The sequence below is a fragment of the Rhinolophus sinicus genome, chromosome 16 (assembly GCF_057876585.1).
Source record: "Rhinolophus sinicus isolate RSI-liver-muscle chromosome 16, RSI-T2T, whole genome shotgun sequence".
In the NCBI taxonomy this organism is placed as follows: Eukaryota; Metazoa; Chordata; class Mammalia; order Chiroptera; family Rhinolophidae; genus Rhinolophus; species Rhinolophus sinicus.
Genome location: NC_142516.1, coordinates 19,157,899 through 19,177,623, shown reverse-complemented (window position 1 = coordinate 19,177,623; position 19,725 = coordinate 19,157,899). Strand labels below are relative to the sequence as shown.

General features: G+C 39.5%; 2 protein-coding genes across 3 annotated transcripts in view; one reads left to right on the top strand and one right to left on the bottom strand.

The window, feature by feature from the left end:
- INIP (INTS3 and NABP interacting protein) lies at positions 1–14,433 on the bottom strand. 2 transcript variants are annotated; one of them, XM_019749570.3, is made up of 5 exons: positions 14,277–14,433; positions 13,235–13,317; positions 6,065–6,167; positions 3,613–3,703; positions 1–2,474 (listed from the first exon to the last, which is right to left on the bottom strand). In XM_019749570.3, exons 2-5 carry the CDS (start codon positions 13,257–13,259, stop codon positions 2,379–2,381), a joined length of 315 nt encoding a protein of 104 aa, XP_019605129.1. In that variant the 5' UTR covers positions 13,260–13,317; positions 14,277–14,433; the 3' UTR covers positions 1–2,378. The 2 variants fall into 2 exon arrangements, with proteins under 2 accessions (XP_019605129.1, XP_019605130.1); XM_019749571.3 differs by lacking the exon at positions 13,235–13,317 and having other exon boundaries at positions 14,277–14,430.
- A 234-nt stretch (positions 14,434–14,667) lies between these two features.
- The window catches only part of SNX30 (sorting nexin family member 30), a 115,377-nt gene continuing 110,319 nt past the window's right edge, over positions 14,668–19,725 (top strand). The window contains exon 1 of the mRNA XM_074330844.2: positions 14,668–14,786. The gene's annotated coding sequence lies outside the window, so the exon portion shown is untranslated. The remainder of the gene's footprint in view (positions 14,787–19,725) is intronic.

The following is a 19,725-nucleotide window of genomic DNA, read 5'->3' as shown; positions in this document are numbered from 1 at the left end:
AAAAAAAAAGAAAAAGGAAAAAAATTGCTGCTCACACCCCATTAAGCCATTAAGTGGGCTTCTCAATTCAGTAACAGGTTGAGACCTACACTTTGAAAAATACTAGTCTAGACAATTTACGAATTAGAGTATGTTCTGTTCCTGTGTTATAGAGGGGACGGAGTGACATGTTAAGAGCAGTTGAGCGAATTAGCCAAATTCATTAACAATCTGGGGGAAACAATACTGAAACTCCATCTCAGGGCTTCTGAATGAGTCCACTGCTGCCCCTTCCACTGTCCTTGGCCGTCCTCACAAGTGTCTTCGTTTCTCCTTCTCTTTGATTATGAAATCTTGACCTCTGCCTGGAGCAGCTCCTCCCTCCATTGCCAGGTAAAATCGTATCAATATTTCTAGGCCTTTCTAGACTGCTGCATGCTCCAGGATGCCTCTGCCGTGCCACTCACTGCACTCTGCCTTCCTTTATCATTACTGCTAGAACTCCACCTGTCATGACTGCTAGAACCAGAGTGGGTTCCTCTCCACTTAAGAGCAGATATTGTTCACCTTTTTTTCCCCAAAGCAGCGTTTTACAGAGTAGGTATTAATAAACACATATGGAGTTCAATTGAATTTGTAAGTGGCTCAAAGGAGAGGGCATGGAGACGTTCTTACTAGCCAGGATGCAGGATTTAGGCAACATCTACTTAAAAGGCTGAAACTAGAAAAGATACCTCTGGAAAAAAGATCTCTTTAACCTGGGTTATAAGTCACACATTAGGTAGAGGCTTTACTAGTGTAAAAACTACAATCCATATTTTCTATCTCCCTAGCATCAAGTAGATAGATTTAGAACCATGGATTTAGGTCATAGATCGCAAAGACCGGAAACTTTGTCAAATTAATTCAAGAAAACAAGGGCCACCATCAGGAGGCCCACGGATTAGCTGGACAGACCTGAGGCAAGACAGGAGCCAGAGGCCCCCAGGGAGTACGGACACCTTTGCTGTAATGGTGACCATTACAGTGGGGAGAGCTGCCAATTCACCCAAATGAAGAAATGCTGTTCAAACTCTAAAGAGAAAGACCTAAATGGCACAGCCAAGTCTATAACTGTCCACGCCTGCCTCAATTCGAGTAAGATGGGGCTGTGTGGTTGGTGCAAACAGGGAGAAGAAAGGTTTTGAAAGGGGAGATGAATTTGATTAAATATTGACCCAAATTAGAATTTTAAGGTTAAATTTCATCCTACCCCTGGAGAGGATGAGGACTCAAGGCCAAAATGAGGTCACTTATAAGCAGTTATGTAAAATACTATATCTGTGATATAGTATATAATATGATTTCAATCCTATTAAAAGTAAAATAATGTAGATTTTAGCTAAATGACTTCTGAGTTTCAGGGACCTACAAATCTATGAATTTATAAACATATATCATGAAAATTGAATTCTAGTCTAACCTATGGTTATCAGACTTTATTTTGCATTACAGATTCTATTACTAATTACGTAAGACTAGGATAAAGTAGTAAGGACTGCATATTTAAAGAAGCACCCAGTTTCTGTTAAACATGTGTCATGTTGAGAAACTGCTTAACCTAACTCCTTCCTCCTTAACATAACTAAAAGGGGGCTCAACTTCCATACGTTTTTAATTAGAACAAAAACGAATAAAACGACGCAGGCACACCACTTATGTTGTAACACTAAATAAAAGCATGTACAGAATTTAAAACCACGTTTCTTATAATTGTTTTTAATAGCATTTAGTCACATAATTTATAGTGGCATAGGTTTATAAACAATGTTTAAGACTGGTCGGTAACTTCATCTTGAGTTTTCTTTTAAAATTGAGAATAGGGAAATTGGTTAGGAGTTAAAGAATATTTCAGATTGATATGGTGATTATAAACTCAAAAAGTACACTGATACCAATTTTATAAACAGCAAATATGAATGTAACTTATTTAAGCCTTTTGGTTCACATTTTTAAAAAGCACCCTTGTTCTTTAAAGTTAAGTACTATAAATGGTTCTTAAAAGTCTAGTGTGGACATGATGTATTGAGTCCAACTGGGTGGGGATTGGGGGCTGAGTTTATGTGCCCACCCAATTCAGAGTATGATTTAGCATTAAAACCAAACTGCATTACAGGTAAGTTACAGTCACAGGTAGCATCGTCAATTCCTCAGATAATACATCTTCCAAAATTCTCATCATCCTGGTTACCCTCTTTTTTTTTTTTTTTTTTTTTTGCTTTCCCTTACACATACCTTCCTTATAAAGAAGCAAATATAAAAGTTCACCGAAATTCTGAAAGTCACAGCTTATAGAGCACTAAATGATAGTAGCTTTGGCATTTGCTATTACAGAGTCAATTTCATTACAAGTATTTTCTTCATTCTGGGTCAAGGCGAGGCAAAACAGGAAGAATAAGATTCCCAAAGGCAGAGTCTTGAGTTATGAAATATCCCGACGAATGTGCATGTGCATGCTGGGGAAGAGTTAAAAAAAACAAAAGGCAATTAAGCTATTAAGAATCACAATCCTTCAACCAAGGCTTTAAGATCAGTTATCCTTTCTGAGTGCTGGAGAACACATTTATTGTAAAAATCAGTTCTTGTGCTGCTAGTTTTGTTTAAATACACAGGAGCTAGACAGTGATAAAGAATTCACATTAGTGAGTTACACCAGGTACCTATCTGTCACCTCCACTCTCTCCCCAGTGATTCCCTACAGTCAGTAAATGAGTCAAAAACACGAATTATGTACTTTGTTACTTGGATTGGGGGAAAACTAGCAACAAAGAACCCAAAGTACTGTGCTTGTGATCAACAAAGCAGAAGCTTGCAAAAGAAGGGCAGTAGTTGGAAGGAGAGGGGTGAAAGGCAGCCGATTACTGGTGATTAAGATACCAACATTTCGTACAGAACGTTGGAATGTAAATAACAGAATGCCACCAGTGACTTCTTTCTGTCACTAAAAAAAGGAGGACTGTTTTTAGGCTGTCTGAAATGTCCCTTCCAATTCTGGCATTTTAAGATTTAAGAGCATAGGCAACAATGTCTTGTCCAAGGTCTCTAGGAATCTTAGTTAAATTACCCAGGAACAGTGTAATAGTAAAATTGTTTATTACTAGGAAGAAAGTATTTTTTAAAACTGATGTATTATCACATTCCTATGGTTAAGGGTTTTTAAACGTTTCCTGAACTATAGTCATGCTGACCATTGAAAAAACAATCCACATAACAATAAACTGGTTCAACTATCAAAGGATATAATGGCATTACAAATTGGAAAAGTATGTATGTACTATGAAACTAGCCAGTTCCGTTTTTAAGATCATTCTGTCCATCCAAATATCCTAAACTCTTTTGTGCACAAGCAATCCCTTGCCAGGTACAGCAGAGAATCAATCATGACCGTGTCAACACCATAAAAGATACTTTCATAACTGCTGTATTGGTCCTTCAAATCCTTTGGGCACGATTGAACATCAGCAAACCATTGCAATTATGTGTGGAACATTTTTATTGATATTGCTCCACTGAAATACAAAATAGAAACTGTGCTAGCTTCCAAGTCCCAGGAAATCTCCAATGAGACACGAATGTCAGTTACACTTTGCTCACCTGCAAAGCTGCCTTCTGTTGGGCTGCAATATGCTGCTGCTCAGCATGATCCCGGAAGTCCTTATTAAGGGAGGGTCTCGAAAGTGCAATGCTAAAACGGGAATCTTAGTTACCTGGCTGTTTAAGGTACAGACTTGCTTACTTCTGAATCACATTTTTCATTATATATTCTTTACAGGGATTTAAAAAAAAGACCTTCCGTCCTTCTTTCTTTTCTCAGTGTCTACATGAAGGTACATGAAGAAAGCCTGTTATTTACAGGGGCTTCAAATTATTTCCTTTTTATTGATGATTTATGGTCCCCTACTTTCAAACAGATATGAGATACTTCAGTCTATAATAAAGTTACATTTATGATGAGAACTGAAGACTTGAATGTTTCAAGCAGAAGGTATAGCATCCGAAAAGGCCCAGAGCAAAAGAGCTTGACATGTTTGAAGAAATTATAGAGTTCAACAGGACTGGAGGTCAGGGTGGGGGAAGGGTGAAGGGGGTTGGCAAAAAATGAGGCTGGGGAGGAAGGCAGGTGCTAGGATATGTGGAGCCTTGTGAAATAGATTAGGAAATGTAGACCTTATCCTAGCAGCACAGGAGACTTCCAAAGAGTGTTACAAGCAGAGGAGTGACATGATGAGAAGTACCGCGCTCTAGTTCAGAAAGACCACGGTGATGGCAGGCAGTGCTAGTCCGCTCCTCTACAAGGTGCAGCTCCCTCCTTCCTTCCTAATGGAACCCAAAGTTACTTCAACTATCGGTGGTCCCATGCTTCAGGCAGGCCGGTGTGAGCTTTGGTGTAAGACAATGCCGTTCCCCAGGCTGGTTTCTGATTTAGGCAAGAGAAAGGTACACGATTCTGAGCCACTAGACTTAATGGGTAGTCTGTTGGAAGGCGTCTGAGAACACCTTCCTGACTATTACAAAAGACAGGATAGGAACCTATCGGTGTAGAGGTGAGGCCTAGGCTATTGAAGTCACATTTTGACCATTAGGAAGCTGCTGACCCGAGGAGAAAGGCAGAGGGAAAGATGAGGAAGCTGGGTCACTGCTGATACTGTCGTGCCATAGCCTGAAGCTGCTCTGGGACCACCTTCTCTTCACATTCCTGGTTAACATATGTCCTGATGTTTATGTCAGCTTTGTTGGTTTTCTGTTACTTCCAGATTAAAACATCCTAACTGACACAACTGATAAATGTATTCAAGAGGACTGAAGACTACAGGAAATTCAGTGAGGCAGCAGTTACAGTAATTGCGCAAGAAATGACAGTGGCCAGGACCAGGCAGCATCAGTAGTAATGAAGAAACATGGACAGATTTGAGACACATTGCAGAGTGTAAAACAGAGAGTGGTGAATGCTTGGAGATGAAGTGAAAGGGAAAACAAAGTTCACATTTCTGACTTTGATAACTAGTAGGTTGTACCACTCATTGAGACAAGAAATCCAAGAATATTAAGAGGTTAGTTAGACAGAGGGAAGGGAAGATGAGTTCAGTTTGGGGCACACTAAGTGTGCAATGCCCGTACGACTGTGAAGTGCAGATGTGCAGGAAGTAGTCTGGTGCTTGGGAGAGAGGACTAGGCTAGAGATGCAAATGTGTAAAAATCATTGGCACGTTTAAGTAGTAGGTTGTGAAGGTGGATGCAACTGTCCAGTGAAAAGATGTAGAAAAGATGGGAAACTGGGTCCAGAACAGAACTCTGAGGGACATCAACGTTCAAGAGACAGGCAGTGGAGAAATGTCTGTAAGAGAAATCAAGACAGTGTAACAGTGAGTGAATGGAAGCCAAGGAAAGAGTATTTTAAGAAGGAGCGAATCATCAGTGCTGTCAAATAATGTTATGGTGGCTAACAAGAAAAGGACGGTGGTCTACCAGATTTAGCCACAAGGAAGTAGCAAGTGACCTAGGCTCAAACTTATTCTAGGTAGGGGAGAGTTCGTACAATTTGGTAGTCAGATTGTAGTGGGTTGAGTAAATAAGTGAGAAAGTAGAGGTGAATATAAACAACTCTTAAGAGGTCCAGCTGAAAAAGACGGGAAAGTCAGGGTGATGGCTGAAAGGGAGAATGGATTTAAGGGAAGAGATTGAAAATGGCAGAAACTGAATACTGTACGATAAAGATCATTAAGTTATCTAAATTTATCTACTTTGCAGAATGCTTAAAAAGTGGGACATTGGAAATAATTTGAATAACAAACAAAAATCATACAAAAGCCTTTTCTTTGTTTTTAAAAGTAGGCTGTAGGGAAAAGTAAATATTCTAATTAGAATTAAAATATTAAATATAATCAATTTATAAAATTTAAAGTCTAATTTGTTCAAATCTGTCTAGGAAACAAAACATGTAAATCTCAATGTTAAAGAAACAAACCATTGCCAACCAACGTGAGTTATTTTTTCCAAGATAATGTTTATATCACTGAATATAAAAAACACATTCTTCAATACCTACCTAGCTCCAGGATGATTTGTTGAAGATTGATTCTGCATTAGTAATTTTCTTTTCTCTTTGTCCAGTTCTGCCAAGATTGCAACTCTATTTTTGTTCTGAAAACCTAAAAAAGAGTGGGGGTGGGGAGAAGAGAAAGAGATAGAGAAATAAAAAACATTTTAGAGCTATTTTATAAACCTAGGCCATCCAGAAACCCACACAGCAAAATTCTCTTCTCTAACATAATGCACTCACTAGTAAGTGGTTTCCTTAGATGGTTAGTTTCCCTACTGCCTATTTCCCAGCAATTTTAACAGCATAATACATAGATATTTGCAAAGTATAATACTGATTGAGGACTTCTAAGATTCAGTTCTAAAGAATTCTAATCACCGAGGTCTGGGTAACAGCATTTGATTTTTAACAAAATCTCTGCGGGTCCAAAAGCTGCAGTGATCAATCTCTATCCTGCTCAGTCAGTCTCTGGGAGTGGAGATTTTCTTAGTTCTCAGTTTTAGGCCTCTCTGTGAAAGCCTCTTTCATGGAGGGAAAGGGCATTAGACATACTCAGATCAAAACGATATTTCTTTTTCTCAACTGCTTTCATTCAGAAATGACACACAGTCTTTCAAGGAACAAGTAAAAGAATTGCAACTGACTCGAAAGCAATTCTGAGAAACAAATGGAACACAACTGACAGGACACAGAAAGATATATTCTTTAACAAATACTGAATATTGAGCTTGGTTTTGAGCTCCAAACTTACAGAAGATACAGAGGTTGCAACGTCTTGGCCCAGGAGCAGCATCCACTTATGTTTTAAATTTTTGAATTAAATACCAACATGTAAACACTGAGAGAGTACATATGAAATACGCGCGTACACACTGAGGTTTGCAGCATTTTCAGCTAAATCACGCACCGTCCCACTCCACCCCACCTGGGACGTGAATCATCCCTTTGTCCAGCATATCCACGCCATACATACAGGACAGTAAGATGTTTTGAGAGAGAGACCACATTCACATAACTTTATTACAGTATATTGGCATAATTGTTCTATTTTATTATTATTTGTTGTTGTCAATCTCTTGCTATGGCTAGTTTATAAATTAAACTTTATCATAGGTATTATGTATGTACAGAAAAAACGTACTAGACATAGGGTTCGTGGTTTCAGGCATCCTGGGGGTCTTGGAACTTATTGCCAACGAATAAGGGGGAACGACTGTAATTTGCAAACCACAGCTTTAGACCTTTACTTCAACTACTAGCCAAGCAACTGATGAACAATTTCTCTTCTATGTTATCAAGGCAATCTGCCAAGGGGGGCTTAAAAATTAGATGCTATATAAATAAAGGCAATAAAAAAAGATACTCAGCGATTAAATAATTCCTTATAATATGTAGAGACCAATCTCTAATAAGGACGACCATCACAAACCATAAATATCAACTCATATCTCTACAATTAGGAATATTATGTAAACATAATAACCACTAAGAAAACTTTTACATGTTATTATTAAGTTGCCTATATTTGATTGTTTTCTGCCTATAAAAACAATTTCATGATTCACCGACTTTTTTTTTTTTTTTTTTTTTTAAATCATGTATGCCTTTCTTGGCTTGGTCAGGAAGGAACAACCTTTTTCAAAAAAATTCATGCATGTTTGACAATCAGAGCACACGTAGCTATAGTTAACTCCCTGTTACTGTGGCAATTAAGTGTGAAAATTAGTAACCATAGGCTCTAAATTAATATATAATTTCTAAATTAATATAGTCTCTTTGACTGTCAATGTTCTTAGCCCACTAAGGAAGGTTATGTTATTCTCAGTCTATTTACTATCTCACAGTTTATGCAAATAAACAAACCAGTTAGTACAAGTGATCTGACAATGGATTAGATGGGATGGGAAGTACAGAAGGGGGTATTATTGATTTTATACAATAGAAACTTCCCTAAAAGTGATTTAATACAAATTAAGGTAAGATAATTATGGAAAGGTAAGTATATATTGGAATGTGTTATTTAAAGGAATCCAAAAGTGAGATCTTTGGAAAGGGAAAAATGCTTTCCAATGGAAATTGGGATTCTCCCATTTGTGTATGAAGTTGCGTATGTTTAAGGCAAGTTATACCACCAGCTACATTTTCAACTATAGGACAAAACATCTCTGTCCTTTTTTCATAAAAGACTAATGCATTCTTAGAAGAATTTTGTGGGTCCACCTTTTAAGAGATTTAGAGATACTATAAATATAAAATAGAAAATTCTTAAAAAGCAAATTTAAAACTCTGATCGTGTCTAAATTATGTGATGAGCCAAGTAAGTCACCACATTGTAAAGTACTGAAAGGTTGTTTACAGAAATATCAATTTCCCTCAAGGTGAATTTGTTCACAAAAAATATTTTAGGATCACTGTCATTAAAATCATTGTATATACATGGAAATTGTATGTACATATCGAACAATGGGCAAAGCATTAAAAAACCACATAAAGATAATTTTATCAATAATGATCATATAAATACAAGCATGACCGAGCTTTTTCAATGTATGTAAACTTAAATTACTTTTAAAGATCCACAATCTGATCAGTTATATTAAAAATCACAATCTCATGAAACTAGATTTGTTTCCAAAGCACATGGGAGTGAGGTGGCATGGGAATGAGGAAATAAGTGATATAAAATTATTCTAACCCCTCCTCTCTTGTTACTAAATTTGCCAAATAGTCAAAAGGGCTGGCGGAGGCATTCCTGGCAGAGGGTGCTTCATGCAGAAAAGATACATGTTACTCACAAGGACAGTGTTGGTGGTCAATGAAACTTGATAATGAACAAACATGCTAAATGTAAAAAGATGTAGTGATGTTAAACAATTATTAACATATGCTCTTAAAAGAAACATATTTCCCTGTTCTGTCACTACAATGGCAAGAAACAATGCCTGCAACCTCCCCCTCAAGTCCATGGGAAATAGATTTTGGTCTTAGGTACTACCCTCCTTTCAGAGGAACCAGACTTCTAGGAGAGTACTAGTTCCACATCTTGGGGCAGGAAAATAATCAAGATGGGCCTGGAATATCTTGTTGTTAGAAAGCAAGAAGATTTTTTTTTTTTAAAGGCCCAGGACAGTGCTCAACGAACAAAGGAGCCAGTTTGAGGTTATCCAGGCTGTCACAATTGGAACATTCAAGAGAATAACAATGATAGCTAAAGGGAACAAACTGAGTCTATGATAAGCCATGAATTCATAATAAGATACAAAAAGGAAAATTAAAGTACATAAAAAAATAGTTGTAAAAACGGGTGAAAATAATAGTTATTAGGCTGGTGTTAACATTTAGGTGTTTTGTTTCTCCTATTAAGTATATGTCTGTTTATAAAGTATAGCTGTGTACTTTTTGTTTAGGTACAGGAGGAAAGGGTAGATACAGGGAACTGTAGCTAAGCCAAATAGAGAAAGCAAGTTATGCAAGTTAGTGTAAGCCCGAAGGGTAAATATGCTTTCCTTCTGGACCATGGACAGTGCACATAAAGACTTCTAGTGGGGTCTGAGGTGGCATAACCGCCCAAGAGTTATGCCACCCCATTCCTACACAGCACCCTGAAATCACAGCTAAGAGCCTCCAGAGTAGCCCCAAATCAATAGTTCTCACCACTGTTCCTTGAAATAACTATAAAATAAAGCAAAGAATTCCCGTTCCTTACTCAGTATTTCTCCAGGTTTCTCTGTATCTAAAATCAGGGTAGACCAATCCAACTACCACATCATCACAGGCCCTTGACGTTACCAATAATGAAAGACTCTTTACATAGGAATGGGACCCTGGACAAATTCCAGTTTAACAGTCTGCCTTAAAATACTAAAATTCTCAAAATGTTACTTCTAATCAATCAATATAAATGTTCCACACTAAGAAGGAGATGTCAACGACTGTCTGCCAAGAGCTTGTGAAGTTTAGCAGTCCTGATTAGGGCTACAGTACGACAGACTGCTAGATCTGAAAGAGGGCTTAGGAACACACTGGCATTCTGTCTCCTACACCAGAGACATTCGTAAATCACAATGCACAGAGCAAGCGTTTTCTCCAAGTTATTGTTCTCTCAGTTATCGGTATAATTATGGTACTTGACATTCACTCTCCGTAATAACTAGTCCCTAACAGTACAGAAATAATAAACAGTACAGAAATAATTTAATACATAGAGTAAAATTCAATAGATCCAAATAAGTAAGAATTTAAATTTTTCATTGAGTGTCTGGGAGTCTCTAGAACACGATATGGACTCCCTCTGCTGGTGGCCAATAGCAGCAGGTCCACGACACCAACAAAATCTCTGACCAAAGAGTAACAAAAGCCAAAGTGGCTTTGACTGTGTTTCATCGTGGATTTCACTATGGAGCAATCAAAGGCAACACTGAAAATGATTGTGTTTTATTGCAACTACTAAAAAAAAAAAGACCAGAAAATTGTAAATCTCAATTATTTATGTTATTAGAACAGAGGGATAATTAAAAATTTTTTTCATTTGGATTGCACTGTGTAACTTTTAGCAGCATATTTTCTTTCCAAAATCAATTTCTCTTAGTTTTCATTTGTAAGTTTCAATTTAAATTATTTTTAATCTGAGTCTTTATAACTTGGAAAAGATGGCAAAGGCCATAGGGGAATGCTGACCTGTGAGGTCCACAGAGCACACAAATCACAGATGGTTATTTGATAAGAGAACAGAACAGTATTAGCTGGTTACAGCTGATAAAGCTGTCACCACAGCTAGCTTTTTACAATACTACACTGCTAGAAAACTCACGTAACCTTTAGTTTGTCCTAAATGCAACTAATATACTAAAACAGATGCAGCAAGCTTCTGACTTCCAGTACTGGCAGAGTAGTTTTGTTAGACTAACTCTGCCGCAAATATAACTATAAATTCTGGACAAAACATTAAACATTCATTATTTGAAGGTATTAGAGACTGACAAAAATCAGACAGAAACTGCAACTTGTGAGATTTGGGAATTTGTGGCCTTTTGCCTGACTCTCTCCTCAATCTACAAAGAGCATGAATAGCCTCACCTTACTGGCTGGAAGGTATTGCAGGAGAAAGTTCAGGCTGGTAGAGTAGCCAAAAAATTAGGGGAGAAACATGAGAGGGAAAGGCAGGAGTAAAGCCCAAAACATGTTTATAAAATCCACCCAAAGTTTTCACTTCCTGCTAAACTACACATACACAGGGAAACGCAAGGGAGCCCAGCAATAAAGCAGCAGCTGGAAGCTGCAAAGAATGGGCAGAGATTTCAGCTGCTGCCCAACACAAGGGAGGCAAGAGGCCCAAGTAGGAGTTGAACCAAGCTGTCTGCTACAACAACCATCACATTTCAGAGGAATACAACAGAATTCAGACAATGTATTAGTCAGAATATCCAGCATCCAATAACAAATCACTAAGTGTAGTAAGAAAAAGGAAAATGTGACCCATAATAATAATAATAATAATAATAATAACAATAATACAATCAACAGAAACCAACTCCAAGATGATCCAGATGATGGAATTAGTAGTGACAAAGCACCTGTATCCTGACTCACAACTTGATACGGTGTTTCGCCGAAAATAAGACCTAGCAGGACCATCAGCTCTTATGCGTCTTTTGGAGCAAACATTAATATAAGACCTGGTCTTATTTTACTATAACATAAGACCTGGTCTTATTTTACTATAACATAAGACCCGGTCTTATTTTACTATAACATAAGACCCGGTCTTATTTTATTATAACATAAGACCCGGTCTTATTTTACTATAATGTAAGACCCGGTCTTATTTTACTATAACCTTTACTATAACCTTTACTATTTTACTATAACACTTTAATGTTTGTTCCAAAAGACGCATTAGAGTTGATGGTCCGGCTAGGTCTTATTTTCAGGGAAACACGGTAATAAAAAGAAACAACCCAATTTAAAAAAAATGAGCAAAAGACTTGAACACTTCACAAAGAAAAGATTTACAATGGCCAATAAACACATAAAATAGTGCTCAACATTTGTAATCAGGGAAATGCAAGTTAATACTACAATAAGATGTCACTTCACACCCTCTTAAATGTCTACAATAAAAAAGACCAACAGTCAGTGCTGTATGTGGTGCAACCAGAATTCTCACACATTGCTGCAGTGACTGTAAAAGCTACAATCACTTAGAAAAAGTTTTGCCAGTTTTTAATAAAGTTAAATATACACTTAACTGCTCCATTCCTAGATATTTATCCAAGTATCTACAAAAAGACTTACTTACAAGCAAATATTCAAAGCAGCTTTATTCACAATGGCCAAAATTGAGACAACCCCAAAACCTCCGAACAGGAGAATGAATAAACAAATTGTAGCAAATTCATACAATAAACAGGGATGAACTATTGATACATGGCACAACACAGACAAAGCTCACACACAGTATAGTGAGTGAAAGAAGCTGGACACAAATGAGTGCACACTTTATAATTCCATTTATATGGAGTTTAAGATAAGACAAAACTAATGTTTAAAACAATCAGAGCAGATCAGAACAGAGATGAGTAATAAAAAAAATATGTGGGTCAAATAGGACTTTAGACTTGACATGGAAAGGAAACTAGTTTGCTTCAAGTTTTGAAGCAGGAAACTACTTACAAAGTGGGATTTAATACTTTCTAGAGATTAAGTTTTATTTTTAAAAATATATTTTTAAACAAAAACTTCTGCTTTAGGATGTCTATCTAACTTGATCTGCTTTAAAGAGCTCTTAACACAGGTGAAATGTGTATGAAAGTTTACAGAGCAAATGAAGATAAAGGTATGGATATTGCCTTTATAATTTTTTTAAAAGTGGTTTTGATTTCAAGTAAAAGAGCAAAAGAACACAGGTGTTAGGGGAGGATCTAAGGGTTACAATGTGAATAATATTAACACAAATTAAAATACAGGGTTAATAGCTATTGAGGATGTTATATATCTGATACAGGTTGGACCTGCCTCAAATATGGAGTTTTACTTTGCTATTCATTTTTTTATTCTGGCTACAGTAACTGCCCTATGCCAAATTTTCTATTAAAATACATTTATTATATGAGAGGAAAGTTCTTCCTATATGGGGGAATAGCTCCTAGTAATAAAATAAATTCCAGCATGCATTACCTTGTCCTGAAGGGTTTGCTGCCATCTTCCTATTTTCTGTTTCAACTATGTTCAGTGGCAATTGGTCAGCACTTTACAATCACCTGTTAAAAATATGTGTACATGCATATAAAATGCACCATACTTTAACAACAAATTAAAAGTTGTCAGGAACAACTAGCCTCCCTACAATGAAACGTTTGCAGTTTTCTCATCTCTTCAGAAACTTAAATCACAAATTTAAACTCTGCAAGTGCCTCAAGTATTTAAAGTGTGAAGGTTAAATGTTTATTCTTGCAGATGTTGATACCAACATTTAGCATGACTGTCTTTAATTAATCATTAGGTTGTGTTGACCAGATACTACCAAATGTATGGACCAATTGATAACATCAGCACGATCAGTGTTAGGAAGGAAAATCACTCATCTATGGTGCCTCTCGATTCACTTAAAAAAACGTACCCAGCAACAACTGTACACACTGAAAGCTAAAAAGGAAAACGAGGGGAGATACCAAATGAGCAAGACCCTGCTCCTGCCCTCAAGGCACATAGAATCCGGTGGGAAAACATAGTCTTATTCAAGCAAGCCTACTAAAGAATTTTAACAAACGCGCTCTTTAAAAGGCATACACAGCCCGGGAAGCAGAGGGGAACTGATTCTACTGGCGTGATAAGGGATGCCTTCAGGGAAGCCCGGGAATGCGCAAGGGCTAGCAAACAGATGTCGGTTTTGAACAAAATATGGGTAGGTGTCTCCTGTGGCTGAAGCACAGGGCTAGCAAAGCCCGGTTAGGACAAGAGGGCCACATCTTGTGAAAGGGAACGTCAATCATGGATGTGACAAGGCTCGACCTGTGTCTTATAAGGGTACCTGCAGGCGGGAGTGGAGGACAGACTGGGCGGGGGCTGCGGCTGAAACGAACGAGAGGAGGAGTGAGAAACTTTGGGAGGCGAGGGAAGCGGGGAGGCCACTGCCTAGTGGCATCAGAGACAACCGTAACAGGTCAACGCCGGAGCCACACATCTCCATCCCCCAGCGCCAAGCTGACGTTCTACTTACCCAGGGACGCGAGAGCGCCCGGAACAGCCTCGCCGTCGGATCGCGTTCTGCAAGGGGGCGCGACCACTCAAAGACCGGCAAACCGATCCCAGCGTGCGGATCTACAACCTTCCCGCCCCCGCTGCGCTTCCGCCTCTAGATGACGTGAACCCGAGGGAGCGGAAGTCCCGCCTCCCGCCCAGTCCCCGCAATTGCTGCCCACGGAGATTCATACTTTAACTGCGCCTACGCCACTTCCCTTCCGAAGAGTGGCAGCCGAAGAGGCACATGGGAAATGCAGGCCGCTTTTTAGGGGGCGGGGCCTGAGCGGGGCGGGGCGCAGTGACGTATCCTGCAGGCTCAGCTAGGCAGGGGCGTGGTGGAGACCAGCTGGGTCCCTAGCACCGTTAGGAGGCATTTCGTGGAGGCAGCTAAGCTGCAGGGAGAAAAGCCACCAGACCGGCCGGTCCTGCGACGGTGTGAATCCACTTAGGCTGGAACTGAGGCCCAGCTGCTGCCGGGACTCAGAGGGTGAGTCTTCATAGGCTGGGCACGCTTTCAAGCTATAACAACTATCTCAGGGATATTTTTCTTTTATAGTTTACATAATTATACATAAGAAAAGCACTAAGCATGTAGAAGTTTTTACTGCTTAATAATCTATATTGAAGAAATGGGTGTGCCACATCTTAGAACATGAAGTCCCTCTCAGTGGGATCTCATCTGATGCCTGATTCCAGCACGGTTGATTGACACAATGTAAGCTAACCGTGTATTGCTGTGTGTCACCTGTTCTGTGGTCATTAACCCGTTTTCATCTTTTCTAGAATTTGAACATATGTTCTTAATAATCGATGTTTGCTCAATACTAAATGTTTATGATGCACTATTTTGTTGTGCATGGATCTGTGACTGAAGTAATAACACCAGCAAGCATTTGAGTACCGTCTGCGTGCGGGGTGCTTCCTGTGCGTCAGCTCCAGGCCTGTCACGCCTGATCTGTATATGAGACAGAAATGTTACTTACTCTGTCACGTAGCCAGCCGCAGCAGAGTTTCAAAGGACTAAAAGTCTGCCAGATACTAAGGCCCAGGTGCTTAAACGTCACCTATCATCTCTGCTCTGGAGCAAGGAATTCCTCTCAGACCAGCTCTTGCTGACTGACCCCTTTAGATTCAAAGTGTAACCCATGAGGCTGTTGGTAGTTGGTCAGGATCCCTTTTTATTATAGTTAAGAGGGGCTCTTTGAGTCCTGGCCTGACTAAAATGACCAAGATGTATAGGAGAATTTTTTGGGTTTAGGTTGCCTGACCAGAGGACACAGAAACTAGGGCATAAGAAAGCTCCCGTCTAAATCCTACATGAACACTCTGGACAAAGTTTATTCAAGGTGAAAGGGAAAAGTAAGAATTCTACCACCTAAGCAACATTTTGCAGTTTCCTGGCAAGTTCAGCCTCCCAGGGTTGGGAGAACATTATAAGGAGAAAGATAAATTTACCTTGCTAATAATCATTTTGCCTTTTACTTGGTGGGTGTTAGCCCTAGAACCCCTTTATCTTCTTGAGAGTTTCTGAAACTTCTGCCTCACAAGAATTTTAACATATTGGTTAATAGTGGGTCACTTTAATTGAGTTCAAATCCCAGCGCTGACATTTAATGATTTGTAAGCCCTTGTTTAACTTTTCGGAGCTTCTGTCGTCTATAAATAGGGAATAAAAACAAATGTGTGACCACCTCACACCCATTATATGGCTACTATTAAAAAAACAAAACAAAACAAAAAGCAAAATAACAACTGTTGGTGAGGATGTGGAGAAAATGGAACACTTATACACTGTTGTTGGGAGTGTAAAATGGTGGTGCAGCTGCTGTAGAAAACAGTACGGCAGTTACTCCAAAAATTAAAAATAGAATTACCATGTGCTCCAGCAATCCCACTTCTGGGTATATACCTAAAAGAATTGAAAGCAGGGCCTTGAAGAGATATTTGTACACCCATGTTCATAGCAGCACTATGCAAATAGCCAAAAAGTGGAAGCAACCTAAGTGTTCAACAGATGAATGGATAAACAAGTTGTGACACACACACACACACACACACACACACACACACCAGGGGTGCCAAAAAAATGTATACAAGTGGACACTTTGGTCAACATTACTCAAGCAGTAGTTCGCCGTAATCAGAAGTGTCTAGATGCTGATGGTAACCACTTTGAGCAGCTCTTGTAATTGCAGAAGTCAAATGTGGCCTGTATTCATCTTTTGTAATTGGCATATATTGAGTATTACAATTTTAATACAGTTTTCCTTTCTTAAAATGTGTATACATTTTTTTGGCACCCTCTGTATATTGGTCTTAGGCCACAATTCCTTGCTCACAGCTCTAGACACCCTTTGAATTTCCCAAGTGTTTAGTGATGAAGGTGTCTTCTGTTATGTTAATGCGTAGCTTTTGGAAAGCACCTAAGGATGGGGACTGGTTGCCAGTAGAACCAACCAAGTGATTAGAGGGTGGGAAGATTTAGTCCCAGGAGGGATGGAGATTGAGTTCAGTCACCAATAGCCAATGATTTAATCAGGCATGCCTAGGTAATGAAGCCTCCATAAAAACGCAAAAGGAGGGTGTTGGGAGAGCTTCCATGTTGGGGAGCCACAATGCTTCCACATGCCACTGTGCCAGGACCCAAGCCACATGAAGACAGAAGCTCCCTTGCCCTATGTACTGTTTCCCCAAAAATAAGTCCTAGCCAGACAATCAGCTCTAATGCATCTTTTGGAGCAAAAATTAATATAAGACCCAGTCTTATTTTACTATAATATAAGACCGGGTCTTATATAATGTAATGTAATATAATGTAATACAGTGTATAATATAATACTTATAATATAATATTGGATCTTATGTTATAAGATGTTATTATATTAATTTTTGCTCCAAAAGACACAGTAGAGTTGATTGTCCGGCTAGGTCTTATTTTTGGAGAAACACAGTATCTCTTCATCTGGCTGTTGATTTGTATCCTTTAATATTATTTTTAATTAAATCAGTAATCTAGTGAGAAAACAGGTTTTGCTGAGTTCTGTGAGCCGTTCTAACATATTAATTGAACCCAAGGAGGGGTTGTTGGAATCTCCAGTTTGTATCCAGTCGGTCTGAAGCAAAGGTAACATGGGTTTGCATCTGTCCTCTGAAGTGTGTGTGTTGGAGGCAAGAGGAGTGTCTTGTAGAACTGACTCCTTAACCTGTGGAATCTGATGCTATCTCTGGGTTGATAGTGTCAGAATTGAGTTAAATTCTTCAATACCCTGCTGGTGTCTGAGAATTACTTGTTATGGAGGTCCTCCGTCGCCACATTGGATTTGGGTCCAGGAACTCTATTTACATTGTGATTCCATTTATATGAAGTACTTAGATTAGTCAAAATCATAGAGATAGAAACAGATTGATGGTTTCCAGGGGCTGGGGGAGGGAAGAATGGAGAGTTGTTTAATGGGTATAGAGCTTCATTCAGTTTTATGAAATGAAAAGAGTTCTGGAGCTAGATGGTGGTGATGGCAGCAATCATGAAAGATCTGTATTTTACTGGATATCTTGGTACTTGGTCAGTAAGTCAGCTGATAAATACTTAGCAGGGGAAGTCCAAGATAAAAAGGAATGCATGTGGGGCAGCCCAGTGGCTCAGGCGGTTAGAGCTCCATGCTCCTAACTCCAAAGGCTGCCAGTTCGATTCCCACATGGGCCAGGGGGCTCTCAACCACAAGGTTGCCAGTTCAACTCCTCGAGTCCCGCAAGGGATGATGGGCTCTGCCCCCTGCATCTAAGATTGAACACAGCATGTTGAGCTGAGCTGCCACTGAGCTCCCAGATGGCTCAGTTGGTTGGAGCGGGTTCTCTCAACCACAAGGTTGCCGGTTCGACTCCCGCAGGGGATGGTGGGCTGCGCCCCCTGTAACTAGCATCGGCAACTGGACCTGGAGCTAAGCTGCGCCCTCCACAACTAAGACTGAAAGGACAACTTGAAGCTGAACGGCACCCTCCACAACTAAGATTGAAAGGACAACAACTTGACTTGGAAAAAAGTCCTGGAAGTACACACTGTTCCCCAATAAAGTCCTGTTCCTCTTCCCCAATAAAAAAAATTTAAATAAATAAGTAAATAAAAAGACAGACTAGCAGTTCTCTGAAGGGAGACTGTCCGTTTCAGGAAGTATTAAATAAAGTTTATTAAAAAAAAAAAAAAAAAAGGAATGCATGTTACAGTCCTGTGCCTCTGTTAAACGATAAGGAAATGCTAGGTCACAGTATGTAAACTGGTACATCCTGAAGCCATTATGATTGTTACAGACCTTCAATATCAAAGTAGAGTTGAGAATAGTCCTCAGTTTCCAACTGAAGCCACCCTAATCCTCTTTTACTATTCTGTGATAAAATATTTATGGGGAATGCATTAGGCTAGACAGCCTTTAAAATCAAGTGTGTGGAAGTTTGAGACAATGACTATATTATTTATTGCTTGTAACAACTACTGCCAAACCTGTCAGTTTAAAACAAATATGTATTCTGTTTTCCTTTCTGAGGGGCTGGAACCTAGGCAGCATAGATGGGCGGTTCTGGCTTACGATCTTTTATGAGGGTACAGACAGGATGCCAGCTTGGGGGGCAGGGTGTGTGCTACGGTTATTTGAAAGCGCGACTGGATGGAAGGATCTACTTGCTTGCAAAGCTCACTCATGTGGCTGAGAGCAGGAGGCTTCAGTTCCTCACCACACAGGCCTTTCCAGAAGATTGCTTGTGACATAGCAACTCAACAGCCAGAGCAAGTGATGTAAGAGTTAAAGAGAGTGACCAAGACAGAAGCCACAGTGTCTTTTATAACCTGATCTTGGAAGTGACATACCCATTGCTTCTGCCATATACTGTCTGTCACAAAGACCAACCTCGGTGCAGTGTAGAAGGGACTACGAGGCTGTGAAAAATACCAGGAGGTGGGATCACTGAGGACTTAGTCCATTTAGGCTGCTATAACAGGATACCATAGACTGAGTGACTTCATAAACAGCAGAATTTTATTCTTCGCATTTCTGGAGACTGGGAAGTCCAATATTAAAATATCAAGGTGCCAGCATGGTCGGGCTCTGGTGAGGACCCACTTCCTGGTTCACAGATGGCTGTCTTTTGCTGTCACTTCACCCGGGGTCTCCTTTATAAGGGCACTAATCCCATTTATGAGAGCTCTGCTCTCCTGACCTAATCACCTGGCAGCTGATGCAGATTGAGACCCAGTGTGGAGTCAGGTCTTATCCACGGTGCGCAGGCCCAGTCTGTGTGTCACAGACACCAAGGTATTAGGTCACTCTGCATCTTTCCCCATGGAGGGAGGTAAAGGGGTGCCTCCTGTCGAACATAATAAAAAATAATCTGGAGGCTCTGGCTAGAAATAAATGATAAGGATTTATTCATAGGTC

Coding starts and splice junctions, on each gene's coding strand:
- INIP (XM_019749570.3), bottom strand. CDS start 13,259: ATGGCAGCAAACCCTTCAGGACAAG. Junction 6,168..13,234: donor AGCAAACCCTTCAGGACAAG/GTAATGCATGCT, acceptor ACTCTTTTTTAG/GTTTTCAGAACAAAAATAGA. Junction 3,704..6,064: donor ACAAATCATCCTGGAGCTAG/GTAGGTATTGAA, acceptor TTCCCGTTTTAG/CATTGCACTTTCGAGACCCT.